The following is a 26577-nucleotide window of genomic DNA, read 5'->3' as shown; positions in this document are numbered from 1 at the left end:
TTTTTGAGAAGCTATCAGCAAGTATGTTAACAATGTCATGTTTGGAATTGATATTCTTGTTGTTTACTTTGAGATGTCGAAAGGAATTGTATTTCCTATTTCCATTGATTTTGCGGATCGTGTCCCAAACTTTCTTTATAGAGGAACGAGAGTTTAGAGTTGAAACATATTTTTTCCATGATGTTCTTTTACTTTGTTTAATCGTGCGGCGAGCATTGGCCCGAATAATACGGTACTTAGTTAAATTTTCGGGTGTTGGACGATTATTAAAATTTTTCAGTGCTTCTCGGCGTTGTCTAATGGCCTCTTTACATTCTTTTGTGAACCATAGTCTAGTTTGGAGCGAATAAACGTTCTATATAAATTCAGGATGACTTTTCTATCAGCACCCCAGTCAGTGTGCGCTACTACTTTAAGTAGGTCAAGTGCTTTTAAGCATTTGGCTTTCAAGTGTTTTAGGTGTGGAATAAAAGTCAGTCTTCTGTCAAAGATAATACCCAAAAATTTTGTTTCCTCAACAACTGGAATAGGTGTTCCATCCAGCGTGAGGTTCGGTTCATCGTGATGTTTTCGTAACTGACAGAAATGCATGCATACCGTTTTTGATTTCGAGAATTTGAAACCGTTTGCATTGGCCCAATTTTGAATTTTGTTTATATTTTGCTGCAGTTGTCTTTCAATTGTATGCATGTGCTTTGACCGATAACATATTAGAAAATCATCAACGTATAACGAACAATCCACACCAGGAGTCAAACACTTGGTGATGCTATTAATTTTGATGTTAAAGAGCGTCACAGATAAAATACTGCCCTGGGGCACACCCATCTCTTGCTCGTGCAGATCTGAGAGGGTAGAGCCCACTCGTACTTTGAATTCTCTGTCGGAGAGAAAGTTGGATATGAAAGAGGGCAGACGGCCTTTTAGACCTAGATCGTGCAGGTCATTTAGTATCCCGTACTTCCATGTCGTGTCATAGGCCTTTTCTAAATCAAAGAAAACCGCTACTAAGTGTTCTTTCTTGATAAATGCATCTCGAATAAATGTTTCTAGTCTAACCAGATGATCATTGGTGCTCCGGCCATATCGAAAGCCACTTTGGAAAGGAGATATTAAATTATTAGTTTCCAAGTACCAGACAAGCCGAGAATTGATCATTCGTTCCATTGTTTTGCACACACAGCTTGTGAGTGCAATTGGTCGATAGCTGTTAGGATCTGCGCTATCTTTACCAGGTTTGGGAACTGGTATTACTGTTGCCTCTTTCCAGATTTTAGGTACATTACCAGTAATCCATAAATTGTTGAAAATTTCTAGAAGGGCTGTTAATGAAGGTTCTGGGAGGTGTTTCAAAAACTGGTAATGTATTTCGTCAGGCCCAGTGGATGTATCGTGGGCCTTATTCAGAGATTCCTTCAGCTCATACACTGTAAACGGTTGATTATAACTTTCTGAGTTATTCGATGTGAATTTCAACCGTGTCTTTTCTTTGTGAGTTTTTAATCTTCTGAATGCTTCTGAGTAATTAGAGGATGAGGAATTTTTTGAGAAGCTATCAGCAAGTATGTTAACAATGTCATGTTTGGAATTGATATTCTTGTTGTTTACTTTGAGATGTCGAAAGGAATTGTATTTCCTATTTCCATTGATTTTGCGGATCGTGTCCCAAACTTTCTTTATAGAGGAACGAGAGTTTAGAGTTGAAACATATTTTTTCCATGATGTTCTTTTACTTTGTTTAATCGTGCGGCGAGCATTGGCCCGAATAATACGGTACTTAGTTAAATTTTCGGGTGTTGGACGAGTATTAAAATTTTTCAGTGCTTCTCGGCGTTGTCTAATGGCCTCTTTACATTCTTTTGTGAACCATGGTTTTGAGAGTTTTTTACCGTTTGGTGAGGACTTGGGAATGGATTCTTCTGCATTGTCGATTAAAACAGAAGTAAAATATTGAAAAGGGTTATTGTCCTTTAAGACAGTATCCCTATTAAGTCTAGTTGTACAAAGTGTTTCAAATTTGGCCCAGTCGGCCTTCTGTAAATTCCAATGTGGAACTGCTTCGTCAATTGTAACGTTGGTATTGTTAAGAGAGATTGGAAAGTGATCACTGCTGTGAAGGTCATCAGCGACCTTCCATTCATAGTCCAAAAGCAGCGATGGGGTACAAATTGTCAAATCAATACACGTGTATGTACCAGTTCCTGGGTGTAAATATGTCGGTGATTTGGTATTATATAGACACAAATCGTGTCTGGAAATGAAGTCTTCTATTTTGTGACCTCTGTCACTTATGTGATTTGAACCCCATAAAATGTTATGGGCATTAAAATCACCGAGTAGAATAAAGGGTGCGGGGAGTTGTTGAACAAGGTCGTCTAATTCATTTGTTACTAAATTGGTGTTTGGTGATATGTAGATAGAACAAAAGGTAATCACCCGATGCAGAGTGACGCTCACAGCAGTGGCTTGTAAATTTGTGTTTAGAGGGATGACGCTATGAGGGGCTCTGTTGTTCACAATAACAGAGACTCCTCCTGAGGCTCTGTCAACATTATGAGAGTAGTTGTTAAACAGGGAGTAGTTTTTAAGTGTGATGTTATCTGTATCTTTCAAAAATGTTTCCTGAAGACATAGTACTGCAGGATCACGTTCGTTTAAGAGCAAAAGAATATCATTGTAGTTGGCTTTAAGTCCTCTACAGTTCCATTGTATGATGGTGTTCTTCATTACAAGTTAATATTGAAGATTCTGGAGCTAGGTTAGACCTTTTGCGGAGGCAATGTCTTTGGTTATTTATCTGGAGGAAGTACGGGGGTGAATTTTTTGTTGTTAGGTCTGGAGCCACCTTGAGGACATGGAGCAGATTCTTCTGCATCCATATCCTCAAAGTCTCCAAACCTATTGTGCAGTTTTATTGGGTCATCAGACCCTTTTTGCTGCCTATTTCCTGTCGACTTTTTCTTACTGTTTGGTGATTTTGATGGTGGAGGATTGTTGAACGTTGTTTGCGTTGATGTTGAGTTTTTTGGGGGTTTGTAATGCGATATGTTCGAGACGGAAGGGGATTCAGGTGGGTCTGTTTGGGTTTGGGCGTCTTTCGTTGCTTTTTGATTGCTCTTTACTATGGTTGAGAAGGATGGGCCGGGGAGTGATGTTCTATTTTGTACAAGCTTCCTGGCCTCTGGATACGGGATGTTGGATGTATATTTGATCCTTTGGATTTCCTTCTCCTGTTTCCATATATCGCAATCTTTTGAATTTGCATGGTGTTCCTTGCCGCAGTTGACGCAATGCGGAGTGGCTTTGCACTCGGATTCCCGATGAGAAGGGTCTCCACATCGTCCACATACTTGGTTTCTGGAACAGCGGTCTTCATGATGACCGTATTTTTGACATTTGTAGCATCGGAGGGGATTTGGTATGTATACCTCAACCCTAACTTGTAAGAACCCAACTTTGACAACTTTAGGTACCGTTGGTCTGTTGAAGGTGAGTATAATGGTGTTGGTGTCTTGCAGATCGTTGTTTCGTTTGATACGAATCCTACGAACTGCAGTGACACCTTCACTTTTCATCCCCTCTACGATGTCTTTGTCGCTGACTCCAGCCAAGTCATGGTAACGAATGACGCCTTTTGATGTATTTAGAGATGTGTGTGCGAAACAAGTCACTGGGATGTCATGAAATACTTGAATTTTTTTAATGTTCTCAGTGTGTGCTTTACATTCGCACTCCACAAGCAGACCACCTGATTTAATCTTTTTAACGCTTTTTGGTTTGCCGACTAATCCAAGTATAGTCTTTTCGATTATAAATGGCGATAGTGCGGCTAGGGGTTTGGTTTCATCTTTTGATTTGATGACCATGAAGCGAGGAAACGATTCCACACTACATGGTTCATCATCTGAGTCAGTTCCCGTTTTGGTACGCTTATTTTGATTTTTTTGATTTTCCATTTTGGCTTGAATAAAAATTCAGCACCCGTGCTCCCCACCCACCAAGGAGCCCAACAAGGGGACACTTTTCAAGTGTCAGGGATACACAGATGCCATACTCAGTTGATAAAATTACCTTTGATTGACCCTGAAGTCGCCAATTTCTAAGGTCGGTAAAATTACCCCCCGATTGACCCGTTAAGCCACCGCCTTCTAGGAAGTCTTCTAAGACTTGGAAAAGGGAAAGATAAAGGAAGAGAATTTAGGGGCAACGGTGGTATCAAGAGAGATACAAGGAGACAGATAAAGAAGGTGAGAGAGTAAATAAAGACCTCCTAGGGCTCGGCGTGACCAGCCGATTTGTCGGAACCGGGCCCATCCCGACCACCCGTCTAAGAGAAGTAGAGGCCAAAGTAGTGTGTTGCAGGGAAAGCCTCTGCTCAACTACCAGGATCCTTTCCTCCTCCGACACGGGACGCAACCCACGGCAAACAGGTTGCCTCTACTTAGTCGCCTTTTACGACACGTAGCGAGGCACGTCGGGCCAATTCTACAACCCCGGACCTGCAGGGGGACACACTGACAGAAGAAGCATGGCTACTATGTGCACCCAATATTTCTTTGAATGGAAGGGAAACAATTCTAAATGCAAAACAATTTCCTTCTGATGTAAGAACGAGACTACAGTTACAATTCAACTGAAAAGGTGACATATTTTTATATTGCCTAAATCAATTTTAGATACAGACCTGGCATAAAATATAGACAAGTTTTTATGTTGCCTAAGGCAATTTTATGATGCAGAACATAACGTACCGAAAAGATTTTTGGTTACCTAAATGAATTATATAATACATGGACTAGCATGATGTACAGATGGAATGGAAGAGTCACTGTTTCCCTATATGCCTATTAAAAAGAATGTGTTTTGGGAAAAAACCATCACAGTACTAAAACACATCAGCATTAGTATAAACATACCTTGATTTCCTTCCCATCTTTAGTATACGATCGTGGCTTTGCAATTATATTCAACTGTTCCATGAGCTGCAAGAGATACTCCTTACTGACATAAAAGTCCTGGTTTCTCTCCTTTGTCCAGATGGCATCTAAAAATAAAGATCCTAATGTTAGCAAAAATATCACTATTACAAAAGACAGAAATTCTACAGTAATGGGCATACTAATGTTTAACAATACCAATCATCTAAGTTAGTGCTGAGTATGCAAAATTGTACGCATACATTTCCTGACTGTACATGGTACAAAGGTGGACACAATGTGACTAATTTCAATAAGAAATGTAAAAAAAATTTCATATACAGTGGTCGCCCTCTTATACAGCCACCCCTTCTGCACCGGGAAAGTGGTCTTATAAGATGGGTGGCCATTCCAGAAGGGGACTAAATTTTTTGTGAGAAGTGTAGTATAAAAGCTACATACTTCAAAGCACTTAATACTTCAAAGCACTTAATATCTTCATTTAATATCTTCGTTTAAAAGTAACATTAATGATTAAAAGATTCATCTTGTTATAATACTAGACTTATTTTAAATGAATATACATTAATATTCTTATTCTTGGCGTAAGTGTGATATGCAAGCGAGTATTGTTGTCATGCACATTGCAAAACCATTCAAAAACATCATTAAAATCTTGGTACATACATAAGTCTCTTTCCATTTACTTCATTTTCCCACTCCTGCTGAATAACCTCCTCATCGGTTATGACAGTGTTTATTCGAGTCTTTTCCACATGAAATTGTTTTATTTGAGTCTTTTCTAGATAAAATTATTCGGCAAGTCCCCGTCCCCACCTCACCCGATGTCATCAAGTAGAATAACTGACTGTCTTCTAAAATAATATGTATCCGTTCATGTGATGGCATGTTAATTCTTGGTAATGATTTATTCCGATGTTGCTAACTGTATGCAATTTAATGATGCAAAACTTTTGTCGAGTGGACAAAATGACTTCTTCATAAAGAAGTGATAATGTGTTGTTACATGCCTTTTCGGTCTTTGTCTGGTACCCTGTTTTGTTCAAGGTCACGGTTAATTTCTCTGTGTGTTTACGTTAATGCACAAAATGTAGTTTTAGCCTATGCTGACCACATTATGATCTTGACCATTAGTTCCACTTGTAATCATCCAAGAGAAAAACCTCGACAGATGTGTGAAGCCCAAAACTCTATCATAACATTGTTAAAACCATTTCCTGTAAATATTGACTTTTATAAACAATGATATCATATTAATCTTACTGTTACATGTACTTTAGTCAACACTTCTTTCAGTAACGGAAACATGACATTGGGAGACACGTATTGACAATAGAGGTAATCTGATTATTACCTTATGTCGCGATATGAATTAATTATTGGTTCTGGATACACTTTTTTTTTTAAAAAGTGGCAGCTCGTGAGGGGAACATTTTACATTTTTGTACTAATATGCTGGCTGCTGGTCACGTTAGAGGGGTGTCCGTTCTTCAGGGGTACTTTTGAATACAAACTCGTCAGTGCCAAAGGGATTCTGACCGTAAGAAGCAGGTGCCGCTGGTCAGGGTGGCCGTTCAAGAGAGGGGACTACTGTATATTCCAACTGGATTAATATTTGAAAACAAATTGTATATCATACATGGTGATCAGGTATAAGGTATCATCCATAGTGATCAGGTATGCAGTATGATCCATGGTGATCAGGTATGAAGTACGATCCATGGTGATCAGGTATAAAGTACGATCCATGGTGATCAGGTATGAGTATGTGTTTGTGTTTATTAAATTTTTAACATAGCTATAACAATATGATTCATATTGCTACAATGTCTGCAGTTTATTGGGATGTCTAGCACTGAGGCATAATGCCACAAACATGTGGAATCATGTCCCACCTTTTCATATCTTATCTGGACAACAGGGTGACCAGTCCTAACACTAAAATGTTAATGCTGAACACCAAGTAAGGCAGTTGCTTGTACCATTGTTATAAGTCTTTGGTATAACTCAGCTGGGCTTTTAAACTGCAACATTCCCTGGTGGATTATCTAACCACTTACGCCAGCAGAGCAGTGTCCATGGTGATCAGTTATTAAGAATCATCTATGGTGATGTATGAAGTATTGTTCATGGTGATGATGTATGAAATATACACAGTACTCATATGTAAAGTATCATCCGTAATGATCATGTATGAATTATATCCATGACAATCATGCATGAAATATTGTCCATGGTGACAATGTAAGGAGTATTGTCCACGGTGATGATGTATGAAGTATAGTCCATGGTGACGATGTATGAATTATTGTCCATAGTAATCTTGTATGAAGTACATGTATTGTCAATGGTAACAACGAATAAAGACTTGTCCATGATGAATTGTTCATAGAGATTATGTATGAAGAATCATCCATGTTGACGATGTATGAAGTATTGTCCATGGTAATGGTTTATGAAATATCACCATGGTGATGATGTATGATTTATCATCCATGGTAATCCTGTATGAAGTATTGTCAATGGTGATGATCTAAGAAGTATCATCTATGGTGATGGTGTATAAAATATCATCCATGCTATTCATGTATGAAGAAATGTCCATGGTAATCATGTATTAAATATTGTCCATGGTATAGTTGTATGAAATATCATCCATGATCATCAAGGTGATCCATGGTGATTGTTTATGTAATACCAACCATGGTGCTTATGTATGAAGAAGCCATCATGGTATATCTTGCATATTCAGAGGACCACCTAAACATGGCTATATATGATTAGGAAATTAATAATGATTTTATATGTACTATGTATCTCTTCAAAGAATGCAATCATTTAAAACTTTCCATTTATTTCTTAGGTTATAGTTTGTTAACAAAATAATACATAGTTTGTTTGACCAGATATGATGGAGATACACATTTTGGTCAAATTAAAATTCTTTAGAAACATATCTGGAACATCTGTATATATGATCTCACACTATGAAAACTTTGGTTTTACTCCATTAAATATAGAGCTGCTTAAGTACTTATGGATATATAAAACCTTTTTGACAGTATAAACTACATTTTGGAGCGGCGATTTATGATCTAATGACAAGATTCCATATAAGGTCAGTACATTAATGTATTACTAGCAGTGTCATGGTTTGTAAATAATTACACAAAATTTGGATTTTCTTGCAAATTGTTAGCATAAACAATCTGCAACATAAATCCCATCAGATGATTCATGGTGCCTTTTCTGACTGAATTATCTTTATTCTATGCTAATCTAGCCATAATAAACTGAGGACGAAGTCAAATGGAACTGGGTGATGACACAATCCATAACCTTGGTAAAAACCTAAGGGCTAATGTTGAGGATGAAGCCATGAAGGGTATGACCTTGAACTGATAAAACATGTCATGGTGCACCAGATAGAGAAATTTCCATGACATGGTGTGGATAGGGATATGTAAATATGCATGGGTCAGATCAAGACTGATGGCATACTTGTCCCGCCAGATAAAGATACGGATTCATCATGTCATGTCCATCTTGAATTTCGGTGGAAAAATGTATTGGTTGTCAGGCAATTCAGGTTAATGATCAGACACAACTTGCCGTTTACCTTCCAAATAAGAAACAATCTGGGGAAAAACCAGCAATTGTGGTTTATGCACAATCTTCCTCACCTCTTTTTTGATGAGTGCCATATTTCCTTTCATAGAAAGGCATCCTTCTTCTGATCTGACAAAACATCCGTGAAGAAGGGAGAGGGGGAAAGGGGAAGGGGTTGGATAAATGAAATCCGAATCCCCTCCAAAATGAGATGGATCACCCAATCATTATGAGGGAATATGATGATCCAATAAGCCAAATATTGCAGGAGGTGGGGAGAGTAGGTCAACGTCTAGAGTTAGGAGGCTGGAAGGTGGAGAAACTTGGTTTCTTTCCACCTCTGTAAGGCTGCCTCCTAGCTCAGTTAGTCTGAGTCTTCTAGCAGTGGGCAGGGTTCTATACTGCACACTCAACTGAAAAGATCCCTTGTCCCTGGTACGCTTATCATCCTTCCACAAATGGGAGGGGATGAATGTTTTGAAACGTGTGGGTTGAGCAGCAAGTTGGAGGGGCAGTTCGTGAGCTGCTTGCCTCTAAACTTCAGGTTTTTCTTCAGAGAGTAATGGTAACCCAAACAAGGCCATCCATAAAGCCATGGTATGCTGAGAATTAAGTGACATGGACCACAGACATGTGTCATGTCGTATCAGTCAAAGTAAGCCGAAGCAGTCGACACATTAGCCATGGAATAATAACCTGCCCGATTAAGAACTCTAGCACACGTGACCATCGCCTCCTAAGCATAGTCATTCCTGGATTTCTCAGTGAATCGGAGCATTGACAATGAGGCCAAATCTAACGAACTAGCTTTGATGCGGCAAGGAAGACATTTTTGTAACAGAACAGTGGAGCAGACATGTGAACTAATGCCAGATTTCGATGTTAGGAAAATAAGGATGATTTTAAAAAACATACAAAGTATCTCTTCAAAAAAGGCAAGTATTTAAAACTGATGGCTTTTTAATGTTCACCCTTTTTACATTTCTTGGGTTATAGTTTGTTACAAAATAACATATAGATTGTTTCATCATACATGATAGGGTTATGATCCAATTATGAAATTCTATGTATGGTTTGTACATACATATATGGCTAGCAGTGTGGTGGTTTCATTGTAAATAATAATAAAAAATTGAATTTCTTAAGAAATTTACCTAAACAATCTGTTACACAAATACCACATCTGATGACTGGAATGAATAATCTTTATTCTGTGTAATAATAATTAGAGACAAGGTATATTGTGATAGACCCAGGGATCGTCCTGGGCTTCGCCAATGTCGCAAATTGCAATTTTTTTTCCTTATTGGCGACAAAAATATCCCATCTGGCGATTTTTTTGGTGACAGACTTTTTGATTATTTAATCTGTACATACAATCATGGATTTGGACTGGATAAATTAAAAGGGAAAATGAAAGGAAGCCACAAACTTGACTAAGCAATGCATTGGAATCAATCTGTTACACAAACGATCCTTTGTTCGTATTGACAAACCCATCTTTACAGTGCATTGTTACATCATAATCTGCTTATGCTGACATCTGGGCTGAGTACTGTATGCTGTGTTACAGTCAATCATGCTACCGAACTATACCTACAACTGACCGACTTCTGAAGACGCGAATAGAACAGATACAATTAATTGAATGGCTAATCCTTCTGTTATTTTTATTTTTTATTTTTTTACATATACCAATACAATAGTTTTGTTGAACCTTCATAGAAAACTGATAACCTTTGAAGTACCGACTACTGTGTATAAATACAAAGCAAATGGAAAAAATCTCAATCACAATTATATCTGTCGCCGGTGCAGCATTTTACTCATTGATCTTTTCCTTTTGCCATCAATCCCGTGTTACGGCTGCAGAGACTTAAACTCGGCAACAAAAAATAGCAAAAAAAAACACAACAGTTTTGCATAATTAATAATAATTATTTATTTCTCAAAATACAGGAGTGAAAGAATACCTAAATTGGGTGTGAATTTATGCTTATATATACGGTCCAATATTGCCAGGTGTTGACTCGTGTAAGTTTCATTCGTGGGAATGGAGATCCTATTTTGTTTGTCGAGAAAATTTATACAGCATTCAGTGATCATTCTTGGGATTTAGGAAGCAATTCACTACAAGCTTTGTGAAGTTAGCCATGGGTGGGGGCTGCTGAGAGACTACTGGTGACACCTGTCAGCACTGTAGACTGTGAATGTGGATTCAGTAAGATGAACCTCATAAAAACTGACATCAGAAATAAACTCTGCATCTCATCTCTCGAGAATTTAATGAGAATCAGCATGTACAGATGTGAAAAATTAGACTTTGAAACTGCATTCAACAAGTGGGCAGCCCTAAAATCGCGACGGATCTTCATGTAACATTTTGTTAATGCTTGTTGTAAGTAGAGTATTAACTAACCCATCTTTTGTAATTTTCATTGCCTGTTACATTAATAGACTAAATTAACACTTAAAAAAATGTACACTACTTGTTCTGGCGACACTTTTTGAAAATTGGCGACAAAATATTGAGGTTGGCGATTTTTTTGGCGACAGCTTTTTAAACGCCAGGACCATCCCTGTAGACCTCTGACTGAATTATCATTATTCTGTGCTAAACTAGCCATATTTTGTTACAATGTATGTTGTGTTAGGTCGCTCTCAAAATGTATATTGGTAACTGTCTACAAATGTATGCTATTCGAATGATGCCTCAGTGGTAACTTCTAAGGTAATTGTTTATGAATCCAATATAGTATGATATTCAAATGAGGCCTCAGTGATGTCTGAAGGTAATTGTTTAGGAATGAAATATAGTATGCTATTGAAATGAAGCCTCAGTTGTAATGTATGATTGAGGTAAATGTTTCTGAATGAAGTACGGTAAGCTATTCAAATGAGACCTCAGTGGTGGTGTCTGAGGTAATTGTGTATGAACGAGATACTGTATGCCATTTAAACAGGTTGCTGTGATAGTGTCTGACTGAGGTAATAGTCTATGAATATAATATAGTATCCTCATGACAGTTGATATATAGTAGCTGTTACTTACAGGTTACTTAAATAATTTTACTCTAACCTTGTAATTCTAATCAATATGAGTTGTTTCCCTTGTCATTATTTGTCTCCACTCCAATGGACAACATAAGAAGTGAAAATGTTCAACATTTTGTATTATAAAAATACTATGAAAAACAAATAGGTAATGAAGTACTGTTTTTGTTATTTATGTGTCCAAATATGAAATTCTTATGGTTTTTTTTTTTTTCATGTTGGTAGTCCTGAGCGAAATGCTTACATATGATAGTATATTTCAACTGTATAGTGTTCATAGAAACATTCTAAAGTACATTTATATGTAAAAGGTCCGTAACTCTGTCAAATGTTGACATAATGCTAATTATAAGATTTATATGATATTTTCACAAGATATCTTTTCATATAACACTTGCTGCTTGGAATATATTAGCTAGAGATCATTGAAGAAACTAATACTATACAGGGTCAAAAAGAACTTGTAATAATTTTCTGTCATCTTGTCAAAAACTGAATGGACTAAACCTTGTGTTAAAGACCTTGTGACATTCTGTGCAGATAAGAAAGTTGTTAATGGTGATAGAGAAAAGTACCCCTTACAAAAAACCTGATAGCCTAATACTGGGGCCCCTTTAAGGGCAGACCGGGCCTATCCTGTTTTCTCAGGAAAGTGCATGTTTATCAATATCTAATTTGGCAGAGATAACTTTGATCATGCTGATGAATTAGTATTAACATAGTGAAAGGCCAGTGTAAATTATTATTGTCCCCATGTATGCCACTTACCCTTATAAAGACTGTCTACTTATACTTCTATCAAATGCTGTACAATTAAAATTTATGGACAAAGTGAGGCATGTGATCCACGAATGGGGAAACTATTGCCTGGGTAACCCTATAATTAGTGCTTCCATAGCTTTAACATACATATGATTCTGTCTCAGTAGGACAAAATACTGTTTGGGAAATTTATGTACATTACACAAACTAGAGTGAACCAGTCTAGTGGGTACCAGACCCGTTCAAGCAGTTCTTGGAACTGGTGCACTAATATGGAGCCAGTATACAGGATTAAGGTTAGCATGTTGTTATGTATGTTCAGTTTGCATTTGTAAGTATTTTCTCTTTCTTTATGAGTTATGTAAAATTGTTTATTGTAGCTGACCATGTCCAAAATCAAATTCAGTGTGTACCTGACCAGGATCATTGATTTTGGTTGCAAACAATATGTTTATCTTAATATAAATCCAGAACCTTGTAAAGTCCTCATGAGTCTGCGTGGGTTCGAGTCTTGGGCTCAGCCAATGTGAGTATTTGAGGAAGCTTGCCAGAAGCTTCTTGTGGGTCGGTGCTTCTTTCCAGGTTTTCACGGGTTTCTTGTGCTGAAAAATTGCGTTAAACCCTATAACAACAACAACAACAACAATAAAGTCCCCATGAAATCCTGGTGACATATCCATTCTGACTGATGTTTATCACATTCTTTATTATAATTGTATTACAGATATCGTCTTGTTTACAGTCTTGATTCTTACCTCAGAATCTTCTAAAATGAAAATTTTCATTAATTTGACATAGTATTTTTAGAAAATGGTAACTGTCGGCTATATCAGGTAGAGGAGTATGTAATCATGTTTTCTTGAAAAATTACTCATTCTAGCTTTAAACTCTGAGAGAATCAATCAGTTTTGTTATGTTCAGTAGTTTGATTTGGGTGAAATTATTTATTCAAGTTATTATTCACTGGAATTACAAAGTGCTGCATAATGTCCTTGGAAGGAGACATTAACTTGGAATAATATAGTGAATTAAACAAGGAAATCTTTAATTACAATTCTGCAATTCATCAGAAATCTACTAACACATCATCACTTTTCAGGTCATTACAGGCTCATCTACATCTTAAGCATTGGAACCTATCTGATATACCACTGAAATGTATTCAGAACTTTATTCATTATGACTTGTGTTAGAAATTCTAGGATATTTTGGGATTTAATTCAAAATACCGTAAGTTCTAGTTTTTACATTTTCACTTTGTTTTCTAGGGAAATAAATTACCGACTTTTACAAAACTTGTTGGCTTTTGCTCTTTTAAATTTATTTTAAGACCATGGAGTCATTATAATGCATACACAAGAAGCTGTTAATTGATGTTTGATAGAGCCGATGCAAAATGGAAAGATTGACAAAATTCTGATTTCAACAGAATGAACATAAAAATGCTGATCCAATGTGCAAGGAGGACATTGATGGAGCAATTAGACAATGGATGATCTTGAGACCTAAAAAGAACCCATTCCTTTACATAAAATGTTGATATCTAAATAAACACACAAACCAATTAAATGATTTTTATATTTTTATATTTGAAGTATAGCTATTACATCATTATTTGACAAATAATAGTAAACATGAGCAATTTTGAGCATAAAGAAATTATTGCCTGGGTTTTTGGCATTTCTGTCTGGGTTTGTGATATTTATTTTTAAGGTCATTCGTCTATGTTTAATATATTTATTGTGTTATAATCAGTCCAGTTCAACTTTAGAGTGAAAGTAATATCTTGACAATATCTTAAACAGAACATAGAATTTTACAAACCAATTAGTTCTGGATAAAGTTTTCCCTTTGTCTTAAACTCAAACCACTTTTCTGTGACAGCTTTGGTGAGACGCAGAATGAACATCTTATCAGCATTGATTAGGGATTTAAGAGCATCAATCAACCACTGTGGCTCTAAGACAAGCTTCTCTCTCAGAACATCCAAGCTGTAGATAGAAGGTAAAGAATATGTAACAAAATACTTTATAAGAAGCACCTGGTTCTAAATTGTATCTTACTGTTTCTGTTCCTGACTCACAATTTTTCTAATAACTATGACTTTGACAACGCTGGAATCATAGGTTTTTTTATACTACTTAACAGAGTTAAAATCATTATATTTCAAGTGAATATACTATTTACACTACATTCCAGCATATGCATGTATGTATGTACATATCTATATGCATTGTCCTAGACCCTATTTTGAAGCAGTGTCATAAACCCACAATTATTGAGAGAACAAAATGATATCACAAAAACATTTGTTTACAATGATCAACACTGAGACATGGAGACATATGTTTGTCGAAAATCCTATCGTTATCAGTTGTGAAATGAAACAAAGATGCACACCATGAAAAACCTCTAATTTTCATTTTTCCAATCAGCAAGTGCTCATACAAATTCTTACCAGCTATTCTGACGTGGCAAATAAATTTTCCCAACATAATAAGCATCCAGTCTGCTACTCTACTTGTGCTAGCTAAGTGATTCACAGCTTATAACTAAATCAGTAACATAGTTCAGAATGGTATATACTGCTATAGTTTTATATGGATCTGCCATTAATGTTATTCAGAAGTAGTTCTTTCTTATTATAATATTGATGTGTCAAATGGCATTATTCACAACTCCTCAGAGTAATTAACTATATTCCCATAATACTATTTTGTTTCAATGAGCACTTTGTAATTCCAATGAATAGTCCAAACAAATCATTCCTCTCCTGACTTGGATTTAAGATGCATTCCTCTCAAATCTAAATGCAACATGAAATATGTCTGCAGATTTGCTGTTATAAAAAAAAACAACACAAGAGATAAGATTGAAACAATTCTCCAACCAAGTTATTTATATACGGTAGTAAGGGGTGAAAATGCATTTTGCAAGTAGTCATTACAAGACACATTGCAAATCTCCCACATTGTAAAAAACCAACTGATCGACCTCTGCAAATTAGTAAACAGGTTTTAATAATTGACATCAGTATTAATAATTGTATGCACCTACATATACACCTATTTATGAATCCTACGCAATCTATATCCTGATTATCTTAAAAACAGAACCTATACCTGTATACATAATTTTGGCTATAGAAAATCACTACAATTTACAGTCGTAAATAAAAATTACAAAAATTATAGATGTATATAACACTATATATCCATGACAACAGAGGTCCAAGAGTCATGTAATGCTAACAAAAACACTTTCCAGCCTGTCTTACGAAACATTTCAAAATATAAAGAATGTTAATTGTTAATACATGAATCGACACAATTTTTAACACATTTATTCCAAGAAGCACCATCATAAAGCTTTCGTTGATGCATAAATATGGAAAAAAAGAAAGACTCATCACACAGTGAACATGTGTCACTGTCTTAGGCAACATTAACAAAAACCAAGTTGACTAGTTCTCTGCCACATCAATCTGTCAATGAGTTAAAGACATAACGGTAGTGCTTGCTGTAAGTTCATATAACATGTGCTAAGCCCAGTAGTAAGTGGCTAACCTAAGCAGACACCACTCAATGTTCAGTGAATGCAGACCTCATACCCAAACACACATGGTGGTAGCCACACCAAGATGATCACCTTTGTTTTCAACAGCAGACTAAAATCTAGGCCACTTTAAGGACATGTACATGTAGCAGGTAAACGTACACTATACAGCCGCATCCTACTGGCAACAATGAATATCATAGTGAATTATTCAGTAACACATTTGTTGACAATGTGATATAAATCAAACAAGGACTAAACATTTTCTGTGTTTATTTGTATTTTATAATGTGGTACGACCAATTACATGCATTTTCTAACATGTGACCTATGCTCTAATTAAAGGATGTTTCCTATACATGTACAATGTTTAGGCATTATGGACTGTGTTACACAAATGTGAATTAACAATACACAAGTGTATTTCAAGCTAGTTTTGTATTCATTTATTCAAAATTTTAATTGTTAATTTCTCTGTAAATCCTACTCACTGACAACAGGTTCTGTACAAGCATTGAGCTACTGTAGCCAAGTTCTCAGAATTTTATTAACAATTGCCAAAATTGTTATATCTATGGATTGGCATTTCTAACCAATATTTGGCCACTATAACATACTATTATTCAGGATGTGTTTCATGACTAGCATGTAAAATGTGCCCATCCTCCCTGTTATAGTTGTATTTTAGACCACTACATCTGTTATCAATAAACTTACTCTTCTGATTATATTGGTATGCAATGTGTATGTGGTGCACACCAACAATGGATCAATATAACCTTATACTTTGTCTCCACAAAATGGTGACTATATCTTGGCTCAAATTCCAAGATCTTTTTATCTAATGCCCTATAAATTACGCTTAAATCACAGCTGCCAAATCTCCAGACTCACAATTAGTGAAAAGTGGAAATATTGCCCTAAAATTTACACTTAAAATAAATGCATCTCAATTTTTTTTAAAAATCACACCATTTCTTGGATTTTGGTTGGTACTTAAAGATAATATCCATGCTCAAATAATAATACATTTAACCTTTTACCATCAAACATGCATGACAAGTGCATATGGGAAACAAGTTATGTTGCACAAAAAACTGGGTTAATGTGACCTACAATCTTTGTTCATTTTTCACTCCCAAATATACTGACTGCTGTCACAAAAATGAAGGCTATCTTTCAAGCTGAAGCTAGCAAACAACTTTAGTCCTCTGTAGACACAATTCCGTTACAAGTTTTAATTGTTGTCACATAAAACCACTGCAAAAAGCCTGAGTAATCTACAATCTCATGACATAAAACAGGGATGCTACTTTTTCAAGTATATGATCTAAAACAGTTACCCCAAATTTTCTTCTAATAGTAAAACAAACATCTTTGTAACTAAAATCCTCAATGAAATTAATAATTAGATTTATTCCACTTTTCAATCGTAGCAGAGATCTCTTTCTGCACGTCAGCATCAAGCTTAATATCTGTAAGCATCTTCTCTGTTCCTACTCAGTTATCTCCCTTTGACTGGTAAGAAAATAATATTTTATTTGCTCAGAGAGGAAAACCAATTTGAATCTCACCTAAAGTAAAGGATAGTGCCAAAAGCATGTTCAAATCTAAGAAATAAATCCAGTTCATCTGCAGATAATGGAACAACTCCAGTCCGGTTCATTTCTTTCAATAAGCTGATAGGAATCACCTGTAAACATAAACGAAGTCTCATCTGAAAGGACTTTTCTTTGATATTTGTCTACGTGTATTCTTTTCTTTCTTATGTTATGCTATTATCTTCATTTGCATATATGACAAATATCAAAAAATATAAAATTATGTTAAAATATTTTTCTGTATTAATAAAGTGGATAATGAGTCAATTCAAATGCACTACGTTTGCATAATTTTTAACATAATAAAATTAACTGTGACTAAACTGCATGATCAGAAAAAGTATTAGGGTTCAAGGCTTCATTATTTAATATCTCATACAGAACATGGTCTGTAAAAAAGCATTTCCAGCTAGAAAAGAAGCCCACACTCCACAGTCACCTGCTTCAAAAGTTCTTTGAAAAGGTGTTATATTGATACCAACATAGCATTCCTCTGTGCATCATGTGATAGCAAACAATATATTACTTATGTAACAATGTAAAATCATTAAAACCGGTTAATGGGAGCTCAACATTTATGATCTCACTAAAAACTTCCTCACTAGTTTCACAACATGTGTGTGAATTCGTACCTTCACTCCAGCTTCCTTCAGCCTCATCAGTTTCTGTTCCAAGGGGATCCACCGTGCAGGTATCTCCACAAGACAGTATGGCTGCTGTGATGCCACCTCAACAATTTTCCTCTTTAAATCCTCCAATCTTCTGTCAAAAACAGTGTTGTCAAGGGCAAAATCCTCATTAACCAAGTGAAACCTGGAAGGATTGTTTCTTAGACACGTGCAGATCTCTCTGAAGTATTTCTTACAAACCTCTTGAATCTCATAGTGGCCACTCTAGAAATATAGGGAGCATATTGGTACAAAGTGGCTAATGTCAAAGTAGCCTTCTTTATCAATGATAGCAATGTTCATACAGCTTCCATACTCAATCATCATAATTTCCTCATTTTCTATGATTGACAGCATTATTGATTTGAATTTGATCTCTAAGGTGAAAATCATGATCTTTATCTCAAAAAATGGCATATTTTTGTTTCGAACTACTTTCAAATTTCTCTTGAATACAAAACATAATTAACCACCTTAATCCTTGTTGCTGACCCTCAATTCTAACTGAATATAGATTCAAGAGTTAGTTTTATTTGTTAGGACTATTCCATTTATACATAGACGATACCCTGATAAGGCTCTTTCTTTACAATATATATTTCAGAATCCATATGAAAATAGAGTTGAATTATAAACTACATCTGTGGGTGACGTACTTCACATTAGAAGTCTCAATTATATTTTACAATCCTTTGTACTTTTAACAGGCCGATTTTAATATCTATTCCTTAAAGTTATTTTTCACTAGTTTCATTTAACCTACCATCTATCCACTTAGTTTGTCCATCTCCAGTTAGATGATTGTAAGTTGATACAATTTCAGAAAATAAGTTTTAAAATTTGGATACAGTAACAGTTACCAAGATTGACTCCAGTTATTGAGACTGACTCGTCTGTAACCCCTACAGACTGGCTATCTGTTGAGGTTTCATTACTTTATTAATAATCACACACAAGTATATATATCACAGTATAAAATGGAACAAAGTTGGTTCCTTTTCTTCCCAGAATACACCTTCATTTCAGGAGCATGGACTGTCTTGGTTTTAAATGTTAAGATTTAACATGAAGCTCAGCAAATAAAATGCAAGACCCCATTATTAATAGCTATGAACCTTACCTGGGATCATACACATAAAACATCATAATTATAATTGCCTATTTACCAAGTCTAATTAATTATAATATTGATCATACAGTCTCCATAGTGGTTATAATGCTTAGCTAATTATATGCAAGATCATCTTATTAATATTCATAGGTGTCATAATAAAACCGCAACAAATGTATGATATTTACCAATTCAACAAGTCTGCAATACCATTCAATGAAAAGCATGAAGCTCAGTAAATAAGATGCAAAAACAAGTCATTGGTAGGCAAAAGATCCCATTCATAATAAGCACATTTATCCAATTAGAGATGTTGATAATATAAGTTAATTAACCAGGTGTTTGATCAAAATCTTATTTATATCTATATTGCTTCTAATTTCTGGTAAATGTCTCTATACTGTGTGTAGTATTTGGCAAATGATTGTAAATTGCAATGAGCTGTACATCAGTTGACAGGTTCTAAATTCAGTCGATATATAGAACTTATTGACGACAAGTTTGTGATAATTTCCCATTGGATGATTAAGTCAGGTAGTTGATTGTGAAATGTGTCGCATGAAAAAAGTTGTAAAATTTGTCATGTGGAAATGCATTATGAAAAAGAGTAATTTTGTGTACGTAAGAAGGATGGCAGCAAATCTGATTTATTTTGAAAAAATTTCAGCAAATTCCACTCACGTAAAGTGTTTATAACAGTCATAACAATTAATATGGAAGGTTCTTTCTCAACACTCCAGCATTTAAGAAACATGTAACATCTGTTATTGATAGCTCTGAAGTGAGTGAGGTCATATCATTATATTCAATGAAACGTGGAGAGATCAACTCAAAACCATTCAGACATTCTTTGACTGAATGATCAAAGCAAATTTGACAATTAATTTAAGTAAAAGTGAGTTTTGCCATGCTTCTGATAAATTGATAGGACACATTTTGGAACACAGTCAAGACAAACCAGAAATTATGGTTAAGGCTATCTCAGAATTCACATTATCTATCAGAAAGAAAAAATAACAGATGCATTTTTTTCCTTTAACTGCTGAACCCCTGACTACTTTGGTGTGTTAGTAAAACTGTACCGATGTCACTTTTTGCCGATTATGCCGATACTGCATATAGCAGATTATAAAAATGCCGATACCGATTATGAGACTGATTATTTCATTATTATTTGTTTTATAACAATGACTGGTTCAGAAACATAAACCTATTAGTGTAATGCAAGCAGGTATTTTGCCATGTAAGTTATAACAAGGTTGTTTATGCGGCAAGTGAATTTGAACTCCTATACAAAAATAAACAGAAACCGGATAAGAAGTACATTGCTATCTATAGAAAACAACGATCACACAAACAGAAAACTTGAAAAACTTTAAAACTAATAATGATAAAACTTATGGTCTGCCAATAATTTAAGATATAAATGGATATAAATGTACTAAGCTAGTCTGTTAACTTATGTTCAATGATGCAGGTCGCCATTAACAGATTTCAATAAATGACTAAGAAATGTTAATAACAGTAGCCCAATAATAATTAAAATTAATAATATGCATGCTTTAAGACTAAAGTTAGATGTCACTGTATGCTGGCTGCAGCTAATATTTAAAGTCTAGTTGAGGTAGGTTGTATTTAAGCAACAGTACCGTTTCTCCCTTCTCGCCAAATAATGATCCACGATGATCTGAAAAAATCTGGCCTGCACCACTAAACAGCTGCCCGCTCGGAAAGCTTGAAGCCGATGCAGATAAATATTGTCTAGCTAATTTGGCCAAGGAGGGGAACTGAAACCTGTGAGCGTTCAACCAGCTGTATATGTCTTCTCGTGGCAACAGAGGGCTGGCCAGATACAATTCAAGCATTGCATCATCCATGTGGCTTGTTTTGTTGATGGTACGGACAGGTTTGGCACAGGCCACTGAAAGCAAATCCCAGTAACGTGATGCTCATGGTCCAGTGACATTTGTTTAAGTTTCAGATTTTCTTTTTTGGGATCAGGGGTTCCTCCTGCTTGTCAGCTGATGCAACTATTATGCATTCTGCCTCTAAGCCATTATATGGATCTGGTCACAAGTAATTCTTCAGTAAATAGGCGATGTTTGAGTTTGAATGGATCCTAGATGGTGGCCAAGACTAGCTTCTTGTTGCTGACCACATCAGTGACATCTACACATCACAAGTCATTGTCTGAATACCTTGACTCGCTTCATGCTCTCAAGCCAGCAACATTTGAAGCATTTTCAGCATAGGAAGAATGACGGATACTGATGTTTGGCTATCACTTACTTTCTTTGTAATGTCCGCGAATGGGTCTAATGTGTCCACAATATTTTTATTCATGTCCCACTGTTGGACTGTTAGGCTAGGCAGGTTGTATAGAGTAACGCAAGCCCCCAACAACTTGGTTTTGTTCATATAACGAAACCAACATATTTTATGTAGAAGTCCAGCGTGTCCAGACATCCTAGACGAGTTTCTTATGGTCAATGCCAAATTTTTCATGCTGCTCATCGAGCTGCTGTTGTGCAAGAATGGAGTGCAGAAACTTGCTGACTATGGATCGCAGGATCACCAAAACATCTTTGACAGCTCGCTGCAACAGAATGCCATCACTGAAAACGAGCTGCAGCATGTGTGCAAAACAGTTGATAGTGTCGATTTCAGCCACACACATTGCTGTAACCATATTTGCGCCTCCGTCATGCGAAAGAACATGGATATGAGTTTTGGGAATGTTGTATTCCTCAAATAATTTGTCCAGTTTGCTCGATAAATATTCTCCTGTGTGTGATTCATCGAAAGGTGTTACAGCTAAAATCACAGCTAAAGTCAGCCAGTGTGCATAAGGCTCAACAAGGCTACGCTGATGGACGAGTCTGACCATGCATCAGAGATCCAACTAAGGTCAGATTGGGCAGAAACTAAATCATGCACCTTGCTTTGTATTGCCTTATGCATGTCAGGTATCAAAGATGTGGAAAAGTACTTCCGACTTGGAATTTTATAGTGCTGTTCTACCAGGGCCATCAGACGTCAAAATCGAATGTCTTCACATCTACTGCCATGAACTCTGCAATAGCTTTATGCCAACTAATAGCTCTTGGGTCGTCAAATGCAAATGGCTGCTTCCGGTCCAGCATGGCATCAATAGTCAGAATACGAGGAGTTGCTACAGCTGTTGAGATTAACTGCACAGCATCCTGTTCATTTTTATCTGCATGAAACAGACCATGTTTGACGATGTGCTTGCAGTGCAAGTGTTGGACAAGATTTAATGTCATATAGTTTTTAGAATCCTTTGCACCTCTGGAAATGCATGCTTTGCAAAGTGTGCAATTTGCTTTGGACTCGTCAACTGCATTTACTTTGAAGTAATTCCAGACTAAACTTGAGTTTTTGAGTTCGACATTATGCGTAGGCTTGGCAGTATATTTAATAGTGTACGATCGCTAGTCAATATTAATAATCCAATCGCTTCATGCTCTTGAAACAATGTTTTAAATCAAGTAAGTTACTACTAAGTTGTCCACGTGGCTGGATGGATGCACGCACCACGCTGCGAGTCATGCGCTGAAGCAGCTCAGTAGCTGCGGTATCCAGGGGTAACGTCTCTGGCGCTGGCAAGCCAATATCAATGCTGCACAATATTTGTTTGTCAGCGTTCAGCTGCTTCAGCATGTGACTGCTATTCATTGATTAGCAGCATTGCAGGACTGGCTAAAGAACAGATTAACTATAGTGAGTTATAGTTTCATGTAGATGGAAATTTTGCTAGCTATCTAATCTGCCTAGCTATCTGCTAATGTGTGTGCTGGAAGTTCAACAGCCACACAAGGCCTCATTGGCTGGTTGGCTGCTGTGATTGGGATGAGTGCATAAATGGTATTGATAATTTGTTGTGTGCAGACAATCAGCGGTAGTTTACAGCAAGTGTGTTAAAAAGTATTTACTTTTAAGAATATATTGTCTTTCAATTAAACCCCAAATCAAATGTTTATTCCTTAATTTCCAATATTTAATTCTGATTTAAAATTCAAGCCATGTCAAGATGAATGTTATGACTGAATTATTTTATACTTTGAAAATTTGTTTACATCAGCACCGATTCTTTCTGCCAATACTGATTATACCAATTGTTCTAATAATCAGCCCGATTATGAGTATGGCCGATTAATCAGTACAGCTGTATGTGTTAGGAAACCAAGTTGTGTTGGTCTGTGAATGTCAGGAAGCTTTTTATAAATCAAAGGCTATACTTAGGAATACACCAGTTCATTGAGCTCCAGATTTCAGCCAATCAATTAAAATGTATGTTGATGCAAGTGATGCTGGCGTTGGTTGGGCACAGTGACTTAGAAGAGTGTTGCATCCAATCAAACGGAGCACCCTGAAATGGCTGAAAACATTGAATTAAATCACCAACTACTAGCAAGTAGTCTGATTGGAAGTATCTGTGTTATCTTGCCTTTCGTGTTATCTTGTCTTTGTGTTACCTTGTCAAGGATGAAGATGGCATAAAAACAAGAAGAAAAGTCTAGGTCTCCCTGTAATCTGCATACAGAAAATACAACCAATATATGGACACATAAGAAATGGCCAAAGATGAGGCCAAACAAAACAATATCTTTGTTTCCCATTGTATTGGTTTTAAAATTAGAATAGGCAGGTCATGGTTTTCTTTTTAAACAATATAATGTACTCAGTGTGGGTTTGTTTACGATGGGGAAAAAGTGCTAGGGTTGGCAATGAAGAACAGGGACAGTCAGCTGACCAGACACATGCATTTTTTATGTCTGGCCTGACAAGACAATCATGTTGGTATGTGTATTGTTAATGTAATGTATCACATATTATTTATTGAGATACACATCAATATGCAACACAGGTAAGATATTTCCACCCATTCACATTATCTCGACACCAGGCTGACATGTCCTAACACTAGCCTCCTAATGCTAGGCGCCTAGTGAGGCAGCTGTTAGTACAATTTGTACAAGTCTTTGGTATGACATGGCTAGGGTTCAAACCCGCAACCTCTCGCATCCAAGGCAGACACTCTAAACACTAAGGCACCAGAGTGGTTCCATCAAAAGTAAATGTAAGTCTGATACAACTAGACTGAAAGAGATTTTAACCACAGTGTACCATTATGACATGCTAAAAATAGATATACTGCTCTGTCTATGTAAATGTTTAATTCATTTCCTTTTCTTTGGAAAATATGCTTGAATTATTTGCTTTACTTCTCACCTTAAGCCACAGCAACTGGGGCCAGCTGAAGCTTTAATGTACTGAACATAATGCCTTGGCAAGATCTATCTCAGCAATGAAATGTCAGGATACAAAAAGACTGAACCCAAAGACAGTGAACCGTAAAATAGCCCTTATAAAAGACAACCAAAAAATTGGAAAGGCGTTCCTTCAATATTGTCTTTTCTTTCTTCCTTTCTTGTATAATATCTGTATAGGAAACATTGTAAAGAAAACAATTTTCATTTGGTCCCTACTGGAAGCAAGTCTTTTGGTGATAACCCAATGTAAATGTCACCATCTACACAGAAGGAGTAGGGATAATATTTTCAAGATGACCACAGCAATGGTCATATTGGATGTCAGATCAGTATCTTTTGTATTTAGGTTCTACTATACACCAAGTCTTCTGGTGAAAACCCCATACTGATAAGACTTTCCATTTAGGAAGAGTGGCAAAAACAATGGGGTCACACTGGATACATGAGCACTAAAAACAACTAGAAATAATAAAATTTTCTTCTGGTGGCAACCCCATGTCAATATGACTTTCTCTTTATGGGGAGTTAAGATAACGAGATTTTAAGTATAGCTCCTAAAATGGTCATACTGGACATCACATTGGCATGAGTTCTATTTAGGACCGACTAGACACAATAATAAGTCTTATAATGAAAACCCTATGTCAACATACTATCTATTCTGAAGGGAAAATTAAAACAAGATATTTAAGGTGGCCATCATGACAACAATACTGGCTCTCAGAATGGCACCATTTTCATTTAGGGCCAATTTTGGTGAACATTCCATGCTGATCATGCACCCGCTGTCACTTAACCAGCTTGAAGCAGCTGTTCCATTTTTTGTGCCGTTTTTCATGTGCTTGTTGTCTGTCTTCATCTACGTTATTGTGTTCATCATGCATTGGCTGTTCAGTTTCTTCATTTCCTTGTTTTGGAAACTAGAAAAATTAGACTTTTTCTCAGCTGTATTTCTCAACTGCCACAACGTCATTTGTTGTTGAACAAACCGCCATCACGTAATACTCGCCAGTCAGCCCGTTTATGCTATGATGGACCCTCATTAATTGCTTTAAACGACCACTCCTTGGCTAACACACTACATGGTGCTCTAGACTAAACGAACTGGGACTACATTCATCGTTACTTAAATGTAAACAGAGGCAAAAAAAGAAACGTTTCAAAGCTGGCCGGCGTACAACAGAAAGAAGAAAACCAGTTATCTCCCTTATGCCCTTTCCGGCTCAACAATTTACAAATTCGGCTGTTAATTTAGATAACCTAATTCAAATCCCTATTAAATCATCAACCTTTGTGTCAAATAGCCCAGAGATATCACTGCATATTGCATTATTCAATGCCCAATCAGTAGGACCATCGGAAAAGCACATAGAAATAGATAATTTTATCAATGATCAGAATATCGACATCTTTTTCCTGACAGAAACAAGGCTAATAACATCTGGCGTTGAGCCCAAGTTTGCGGATCAAACACCCACTGGTTACCCTGCCACTCTCGCAGAGGTGGAATTGCTGTCATCACAAAGAACTCTATGATCAAACATCTTAACCACACCACAACATTCAATTTCTACCACACATCATTTGAACTAGTCTAAACCACACTTACACTGGAACAAAGGACAGTCCATTTTTTCTGCCTCTACCGCCCTCTCCTAGCAGAAAAAACAAGCTGACTGAATCTCTCATTTTAGAGCAGTTTCCAAATCTCCTGGAGTATGGATATTCGATAGGTGGCAACCTGATTTTTCTTGGAGATTTCAACTTTCACTTTGATTGTCCCCCAAAAAACTAACACATCAAAACTCATAGATTCTATTAATGTTTTCAACTTCAAACAGTCAGTTAAACAACCCACCCATAAACATGGTCACATTTTAGACTGGATTCTTCATAAACCTGATGATAATATTCTACGGTCCTCCTTGGTATCCCAAGAACTTGCATTAGATCACCTCTGCACTATATGACATCTTGATGTATCAG

At 36.4% G+C, this 26577-nt stretch overlaps 2 protein-coding genes across 3 annotated transcripts in view; both read right to left on the bottom strand.

The window, feature by feature from the left end:
• Positions 1 to 26577, bottom strand: part of LOC149784730 (uncharacterized) — a 384805-nt gene that overhangs the window by 103128 nt on the left and 255100 nt on the right. The window lies entirely within an intron of this gene.
• The window catches only part of LOC149784731 (uncharacterized), a 127463-nt gene that overhangs the window by 60708 nt on the left and 40178 nt on the right, over positions 1 to 26577 (bottom strand). For both annotated transcript variants that reach the window (XM_089932757.1, XM_089932758.1), the window contains exons 6-9: positions 18151 to 18411; positions 17492 to 17610; positions 14187 to 14353; positions 4917 to 5044 (exon numbers count right to left, since the gene is read on the bottom strand). In XM_089932757.1, coding sequence (XP_089788883.1) covers positions 4917 to 5044; positions 14187 to 14353; positions 17492 to 17610; positions 18151 to 18411 — 675 coding nt within the window. The remainder of the gene's footprint in view (positions 1 to 4916; positions 5045 to 14186; positions 14354 to 17491; positions 17611 to 18150; positions 18412 to 26577) is intronic.

Source organism: Sinohyriopsis cumingii, chromosome 14 (genome assembly GCF_028554795.1).
Source record: "Sinohyriopsis cumingii isolate HCF-2022 chromosome 14, ASM2855479v2, whole genome shotgun sequence".
Classification (NCBI taxonomy): Eukaryota; Metazoa; Mollusca; class Bivalvia; order Unionida; family Unionidae; genus Sinohyriopsis; species Sinohyriopsis cumingii.
The sequence above is the reverse complement of the archived record's forward strand: the minus strand, read 5'-3'. Positions and strand labels throughout refer to the sequence as shown.